We start from the raw sequence: 8,500 nt of genomic DNA, 5'->3' as shown, positions 1-8,500 counted from the left end.
TTAGAAGTCATATTGGTACTTATAATGTTAATTTCATCTGTGAAGCACTTTTTTCGATAATGGTCATGCAATGCAATAAATCCCATGATAAATTGGTTCTACCGCTTTAAATTATGTGCATTTTGAAATGTTCTTAATAAGTTATAGAAATCCTTAAATTCAAAAGGCACCATGTTTTTGTCATTTGTTTTGAAAGGCGGAATTCTAAGGTTCCAGTTTGAAACTCTGCTGTATAGAAAAGTACTTTTGATTTATCATTTTTAAAGAATGACAGTAATGTATATATTTAGTCGAATAAGTTATGACAGGATATACTTCCAAACCTCACCAAGAGGCAATATTCAATACTAAGGAAAAACAAAATTCTTGAAAAGTCAGCCAGGAATATGTCAAATGCTTCTAGCGATTGCATTACCATATAAAAATAGAAAAAGAATAATAGCATAATCTTCATAATTTTTATTGACATTATGTTTAACAGGAAGAAGACATCATCAGTGACAGAGTAGTAAACATCTATATGATGTAAAAGGACCTTTGTATAAATACAGAATTTCGCTTCCCCTCAGTCACTTAAATGCTCTCACATATACCATACATACAACCTGTATAGTTAGTTTCGTCCACATAATAATTGTAAGACTTTTCTGTTCTCTAAAGTAAAAGGGCGGAATGTTTTATTGGATTTCATTTTGATTTATTTGCCAATAAACTTCATCCTCTACATATTTTTGTCTCAAGTAAACATCTATAAATAAAGGGCCTTTGTATAAATATAGAATTTCGCTACTCCACAGTCACTTAAATGCTCTCACATATACCGTACATACAACTTAGGTTCGTCCACAGAATAATTCTAAGACTTTTCTATTCTCTAGGGAAAAAAAGCGGAAGTTTATATTGGATTTCATTTTGATTGATTTACCAATAAACTTCATCCGCTACATATTTTTGTCTCAAGTATGTCAAAAAGATATATCAATAACGTCTTCACATTTAAGATATTTCAGAATTTTATCCGGAAATCGTGTTGCTATTTTTTCTGTAAATTCATAAAATTCACGATTATAGTGCTTTCTTAGAGAATTTCTGCAGGAAACTTGTAACGATTTTACCCCATGGAACAAATCGTTAATTACAGCTTTTGATCTTTGTGACAGTCTGCTGTTCAATTGCACTTTCTCCAGCATCATCCTGTATGTTTGAGACACTGTATGAGATGTTATCAGAATAATTTCTAACAGCCTTTCCGTCCTACCTATTTCAAGTGTTACGTCATAAGAATTCAAATAACTTTCAAATGAAAAAATCACGTTTGCTTTTACTAGAACAGTTATAAACTGGAGCCATTCATGGTAGTAATTTGAAACTGGAAACATTTTTTTGTTAAATTGAGAACCTGTGTTATTATGCATGTCCATTAAAGCACCCCTAAATATTAAATATTCGAAAACATCAAATTTTCTCTCAAACAAAGCAATATAAACAGGAGGATAAGCCCAAGAAAACTCCCTTCGGACTCCATTCACATTATAATCTCTCTCTATCAGACATTTGACATTTTTCAGTGTGTTAGCTTCCATGTGCACGATATCTGAGAGAATACATTTGCTTGGTTCGTCGTAAGTCTGGAAGGTCATACCACCTGCTGATTTCAGGATTTCTTGAAGGTTTTGTAGTCTCAGTATTTCTGACCATGTTAAAAGACTTAAACCACAATATGTTACATTCACATCTAATTTGTATTCTATTAATAGACGGACAATCTGTTCGTTATGATGGAAAAAGGCGTCTATCATACAATCTTGGAGACCAAAAACGTTGGAAATTTCAACGTTGGCTTCCTTCATTTTGTCCAGCAATATAGTGGCAAATTCTAGTAGACCTGTAACGATAATAACAACTTACGTTAAACAAAACAAGAGCATCATGAAATTGTATATTGCTTTAATATAATAAGAAATATAAGCATAAGTATAAGCGCATATTGAATTAAGCCACTATGCGAAAAGCTGTGGAAGGGGGAAATAAAACTGTCTTATTTAATACAACCTATTTTGTTCTAACAGCAATTTTAAGATCATGAAAATGTATAATGATTATGATTAATAACAACAATAATGATTAAATAACAAAAACAGCGTTATAATGGATAATCTAACTTTGATTTGAACTACATGTGTAATTATTGTTGTTTGTTATGCATGAATTTGTTATGCCCCGTCTACGATAGTAGAGGGGCATCGTAGACGGGGCATTATGTTTTCTGGTCTGTGGCTCCGTTCGTTCGTTCGTCCGCAGGTTAAAGTTTTTGGTCAAGGTAGTTTTTGATGAAGCTGAAGTCCAATCAACTTGAAACTTAGTACACTTGCTGCTTATGATATGATCTTTCTAATTTTAATGCCAACTTAGACTTTTGACCCAATTTCACGGTCCATGGAACATGGAAAATGATAGTGCCAGTGGGGCATCCGTGTACTTTGGACACATTCTTGTTTTTTCTTGATTTCAAAAAAGGGGGTTAACTTGTCAATTCGTTTATATATTAAATATTATTTAAAGCAGAAGTCTATTATTTCACTGTTTAAATTCTGTATGCTTTAGAAATAATTCAGGTATATAGAATACCATAGTCCGAGATTACTCTGACGTCCGACGGCTGTTTTGCTAGACAAGCTGGGGCCGTCGGACGTCAGATTAATCTCGGACTAAGGATACCAATATACGGTTTACCTTTGTTGACGGCTATCTTTAATCCGCCCACAATTGAAATAGTGCTAACTTTCCCTAGTAAACATGTTCGTACGACCTCTATGTCCATCTCTTTGATTGCTGATAAAAGAAGACTTTTCTGGTCACTTGATGACATCATTACACCTTTGGACATTATATAATCAGTGCTTGCTGTCTTTTTATGCTCTTTTGCAATTCTGAGAGAATTTTTTAGGTGTTTCTTTGTTTTGCAACATGTCATATTAAAATGTGGCCACATGCATTCCAGTGCTTCAGTAAAATCGTGCAATACTGCCACTTGAGTAATATGTGTAGCTTTAGTGACTTTCCTCTGGTATTTCTGATCCCAACGAGTCTCAAACTGACATGGAATATTTACAAAATCAGGATAGTACTGTAGTATTTGCTTTACTAGATCAAGATTTTTATGAACAACTGCTAAATATAATGGAGAGAACTTGTTCCATAAAGTGAGATAGATAAAGCTGACGGTCTTATAATTAGACAGTATAGGGAGTAGACTCTGTACGATTCTATATCGCTCTGCCATTATTGCCACATGAATCCAGTAAATTCCACAATGATTCGGATTTGACCGTTCAGATATGTCCAAGTCTTCCACGGAATAGAGTTGGTTATACAAATTATCAGTATAAAACAATGGGTCTTTTTCACTTATACCTTGTCGCAACATGAGAATATGAGGACACAATCCATACAATATACATTTACGAAGAATTTCTAATTTATTGCTGCCAGTTTTCGAAATCTGACACTGCTCTAAGTCATGACAGCTACACTGATTAAAAGAATCTACAAAAAAGAAAGATCTAGTACATATATTTTTATGTCGTAAAATGTAAGACGAAAGATGCCATTTGAATGATACAGACTCTGTATTACTTTTTAATTAAAAGTCTTCAACTGTTGAATGACAAACGGTAGTCTAGACTATTCAGACGCTCCATGAGCATGTTATTGTTTGCAGTAAGAACGATAACTCTGGTGCATCGAGACTAGGCAAACGGAAGTTATCACAATTAAAAGAAAAATAGCGGTAGACAACTAGATTTTAGGATATGGACAAGAATGTCTTTGATATGCCAAATAAATATTGATCACAAGCAAAAACAGTGAGCAATTTTTTAATATAATCAAAACAGAAAACAAGAAAGTGAGATAGATAAAGCTGACGGTCTTATAATTAGACAGTATAGGGAGTAGACTCTGTACGATTCTATATCGCTCTGCCATTATTGCCACATGAATCCAGTAAATTCCACAATGATTCGGATTTGACCGTTCAGATATGTCCAAGTCTTCCACGGAATAGAGTTGGTTATACAAATTATCAGTATAAAACAATGGGTCTTTTTCACTTATACCTTGTCGCAACATGAGAATATGAGGACACAATCCATACAATATACATTTACGAAGAATTTCTAATTTATTGCTGCCAGTTTTCGAAATCTGACACTGCTCTAAGTCATGACAGCTACACTGATTAAAAGAATCTACAAAAAAGAAAGATCTAGTACATATATTTTTATGTCGTAAAATGTAAGACGAAAGATGCCATTTGAATGATACAGACTCTGTATTACTTTTTAATTAAAAGTCTTCAACTGTTGAATGACAAACGGTAGTCTAGACTATTCAGACGCTCCATGAGCATGTTATTGTTTGCAGTAAGAACGATAACTCTGGTGCATCGAGACTAGGCAAACGGAAGTTATCACAATTAAAAGAAAAATAGCGGTAGACAACTAGATTTTAGGATATGGACAAGAATGTCTTTGATATGCCAAATAAATATTGATCACAAGCAAAAACAGTGAGCAATTTTTTAATATAATCAAAACAGAAAACAAGTTGATATAAGCAACGATCGTTGAATTATTCTAATACAAATCTATCATGCATTAAATTCGCCGTCCGAATTCCGTTTAGTCACTTGACATTGGAAGTTATGTATGATTGACGGATTGACAGCCAAAACATATATATTATTTAAACTGCATTTCACATGTGAAAGAGATAAGAAAAACAATCCTATCTGTATGTCAACTATACTTAAAAAAAATACTGGCATTTCTTACCAAAGTACATCACAGCTGTTATAATGGAAGAATTTTCCTTTATATGTTGATAAAGTTCATCCTCACTGCTATTAACAATAAAATCAAACCATTCTAATTGTTCCTCCCTGTTTAATCTGATTTGAATTAATGGTGATACTGGGTCTGAAACGGTATATTAACGGCATAAAGGAATAATTCTCGTTTTTTGAAATATAGATTATACCTTTGGTTTTCCTATTTGAATGGTTTAACACTAGTGATTTCGGGGTTCTTTTAACTTGCTGTTCGGTGTGAACCAAGGCCGTACTTTGACTTATAATGGTTTACTTTTAACAAATTGTGACTTGAATGAAGAGTTGTCTCATTGGCACTCTTACCACATCTTTCCATATCTAATTAAGCCTGCCAAACTCTGTATGTATCAGTCCAAAGTCAGGAGCCTGTAGTCCAAGGGCTGTCGTTGGTCCATGTCTGTCATATCTATTTTCTAGAATTGTTCTTTTATGAGTTAAGCTGTTAGTTTTGTCGTTCAAACGGTTTAACATTTCCATGCTTAATATAGCCGACTGAACTAGCTGTCAGTAACTGCGAGTACTCTCAGATCCCACCACATTCTGTATGTATGTGCCTATCCAACGTCAGGAGCTTTTAATTCAGTGATTGCCGTTATTTGATGTGTTACACATTTGTTTTTCGTTATTGTTTTTGTACATAAATTAGGCCGTTAGTTTTTCTCGTTGAATTGTTAAAACATTTGCCATTTCGGGGTCTTTTATAGCTGACTGTGCGATATAGGTGTGCTCATTGTTGAAGGTGGCCTTTAGTTGTTAATTTCTATGTCTTTTGGACTCTTGTAGAGAGTTGTATCATTATCATACCACATCTTCTTTTTTATATATACGGTTTTTTTTCTTATTGCCGAGGGCTATCCTTTTGGCTATAAGAGCTTGTGTCCACTTCTTTAGACTTCGGTAGATAGTTGTCTCATCGGCAATCATACCACTTCTCTTTATTTTTTATAAGAACATAACTTGTTGATTGGCTTATGAGGATGTCAATAACTAACATTTTCAAACATTACTTTATATTTTGTTTAACCAAACTTTTTCCTAAGAGTGAATTATAAAACTTGCAAGACAATTAAAAGCTTTCTTTCTCAACCTGTATTTTTTTAAAAACACACAGATTAAACACCGTCCTGAGTCGACATATATTTAGAAAGTCCTCATTGTTTTGTGGAATTTTATTTGATCAATTATAGTTATGGTGCTTTTCAGTGTATTTTAGTCGCCAAGTCGTCGTGTATTTATAGTTAAACCTTTACTTTTATTAATTAACTTTATTATAAAACAAATAAATAAACTTGAGCTTGGTCGTTTTAAAAAATATGCCCATTTTTAGGCAGAATACTTGTTTTTTGAAATCTTAAAATCTATTTTGCATCGACCGCAGGCTGAATTGGGATTTCAAAGAAAAACAACGTTCGACTTGAAATTGACAAATACGATAGTTAGATACAAATATGTTACTCCTTTGTAAGATCCGGAATTTCTTTGTTTGAATTTCGGGACCTCGGGATTTCGTGTTTTAAGCCCGGGATTTCGGGATTTCATGTTTTTAAGCCCGGGATTTTGGGATTAGGATCCTTCCTATCCCCCCTCACATGTGTATTCACTTGTTTAAAAATATTGAGAAATATTAAGAAAAATTGATCTTCCGGTGTCCAGATTGGATCCACCTTTTCAGCATTAATATATGATATCTATTCCATTGGTTGACGGTCTGCACCATTACTTCAAGAGATACTTATAGTGCTGAACCACCAGTGACATATTACGGTTATCGCCGCGATATAGCCTTTCTGTGCTAATGCGGCATAAGGCAAACAACAATCAATCAATCATACAATTTCAAATTTTATGCGATCATTGTTATCTTAATGACCGGAAGGCTACAAGTTGTGTACAAGTAAGAAAAAAAAATCAAACTTAGTAAGTAGATGCTTTTAATTTAGAGAGAAAAAATAATGAATATGTCGCTCTTATCTCTAAAATTCCACTAGCTGGCAAGATGCAAGACATGAGATCTATGAAATCGTCTCATCAAAATGCACCAAAAAATACAGCACAGAGAACCTAAGTTAATGTTATTGTTCAAAGCCATGCACATAGTCTGGCAACTGAACAATCAGTTCATGCTTAAATTAGATATATCATGTGACAGCCAATCAGGCATCCGTGTGGATTGTCTATTGAAGAAATTTCCGTCTTTCTAAAATAGCTTTTTGAATTAAATTCTTTTTGCAGGTCCATGGAACTAGTTTTTTCCACCTTTAATCCATACATCTCACATTTAAGCTGTACTTGGGGAGTTGAATTAAATTGAAAAGTTTAATTTGCTTGTAGATCTTTAATTTATTCATGCTTTGATTTTATGTTGTGTACAGGTCTTCATTTGTATGTCTCGAGTTTTATAGTTCAAACTGTATATATAAACCATACAATATGTCCTATCAAGAAGAAAAAAACCCAGTTTTGTTGATATAGTCAAATTTCCACTTTGTGGTGGCGTCTTTGTATACATTTTTTTATGAATATGTTTATTGTCAGATGTGTTGTATGCTTGTCTGTGATGTATGGTTCACAGTTTTGGTTGCTGGATCCTAATTATTGTTACTTTAATTTGTTATGTCTGTTTGTTTTGGTGATTTATTTTTTGCAATATATCAAAACTATAAAACAACTGTCATACAAGTATAATATTAAGCTAGGCAAATTAAGCTAAAAAAACAGGTTTGGCCCACCATTTTCGTCGGTTAATGCTTGTTCGAATATATCAGCTGTTTTTCACTTGTTTCGTTGATTCATAGCATTTTATTTTTGTAATTCCCCTTTTAAAATTTGCCTTGGAGTTCTGTATTTTGTTTACTTACTTAACTTACATTATTTATCATTATTATTTACTGTGAATGGTAAAAATGTTTTATTTGGTAAAAAATAATATTTCGTCCACCAAATAAATCCCTGATCAAAGCCACCAGAACTGTAAACTATAAATGACGGCTAAACTGCGACGCTTAACAGTATTCCGCATTTCTTTGTATTTTTTTCGCAACTTCATTTTCCCCTTCGTTTCCCATTGTCCTAATTTTTAACTCCATTATCATATAAAATTTGAAATTATTAAAGTATCGGTTTGTTCAAATGAATTTTAGACTAGAAGTCAAAAGTATAAATCTTAAACCCGACTTGAAATAAAATTTCTTATATCTTATTCTTAAATATTTAAAGATAGGCTTCAGTAACGTTGTGTTTAGTCATCAAATACCTGGTTCTTTGGTGGCATTGGACCCCATCGTAAGAGACATTCATTGATCGTTTATTTTTTGTTTACAGTAACCACGTCCTATAAAAAAAAAAGAAAATTAGAACAGTCCTCGGAATGGACCTTTTCTATCTCCGCAATCTTTACACTCAACATCAAACCTGCTACTCAGTTTAAACTTTAAATTTATATATTTTGAATAATTAACACTCTGAATTTATGGAAGCCCACTTTTGCTGCTTTTACAACAATGTCATGACAATGTTATTCGATCATGTGTTAGACGGTATTAACACTCTTCAACACTTTAAACTGATTGACAACCGCATTTGAACGTTACATTGGGACACTTTACATGG

General features: G+C 33.2%; 2 protein-coding genes across 2 annotated transcripts; both read right to left on the bottom strand.

Annotated features, from left to right (window-relative positions):
- Positions 1-444: 444 nt before the first annotated feature.
- On the bottom strand, positions 445-3,663 carry LOC134684359 (uncharacterized). Its single transcript, XM_063543649.1, has 2 exons — positions 2,734-3,663; positions 445-1,885 (listed from the first exon to the last, which is right to left on the bottom strand). Exons 1-2 carry the CDS (start codon positions 3,425-3,427, stop codon positions 966-968), a joined length of 1,614 nt encoding a protein of 537 aa, XP_063399719.1. The 5' UTR covers positions 3,428-3,663; the 3' UTR covers positions 445-965.
- LOC134693559 (uncharacterized) lies at positions 3,514-8,218 on the bottom strand. Its single transcript, XM_063554433.1, has 4 exons — positions 8,145-8,218; positions 4,836-4,979; positions 3,928-4,250; positions 3,514-3,546 (listed from the first exon to the last, which is right to left on the bottom strand). The coding sequence occupies exons 1-4, from the start codon at positions 8,182-8,184 to the stop codon at positions 3,514-3,516; spliced, it is 540 nt and encodes a 179-aa protein (XP_063410503.1). The 5' UTR covers positions 8,185-8,218.
- Positions 8,219-8,500: the final 282 nt, after the last annotated feature.

This window comes from Mytilus trossulus, chromosome 1 (genome assembly GCF_036588685.1).
Source record: "Mytilus trossulus isolate FHL-02 chromosome 1, PNRI_Mtr1.1.1.hap1, whole genome shotgun sequence".
Lineage (NCBI taxonomy): Eukaryota > Metazoa > Mollusca > Bivalvia > Mytilida > Mytilidae > Mytilus > Mytilus trossulus.
This window is presented reverse-complemented; position numbering and strand designations above follow the sequence as displayed.

Bases quoted from the DNA above. Each gene is read 5' to 3' on its own strand.
- LOC134684359 (XM_063543649.1), bottom strand. From the start codon at position 3,427: ATGTTGCGACAAGGTATAAGTGAAAAAGACCCATTGTTTTATACTGAT. The intron at 1,886-2,733 runs GTAAACCGTATA...TTATCGTTACAG, and splicing joins AAAGATAGCCGTCAACAAAG to GTCTACTAGAATTTGCCACT.
- LOC134693559 (XM_063554433.1), bottom strand. From the start codon at position 8,184: ATGTCTCTTACGATGGGGTCCAATGCCACCAAAGAACCAG. The intron at 4,251-4,835 runs GTAAGAAATGCC...TCTTTTTTGTAG, and splicing joins AACAGCTGTGATGTACTTTG to ATTCTTTTAATCAGTGTAGC. The intron at 3,547-3,927 runs GTCAGCTTTATC...TCTTTTTTGTAG, and splicing joins TACTGTCTAATTATAAGACC to ATTCTTTTAATCAGTGTAGC.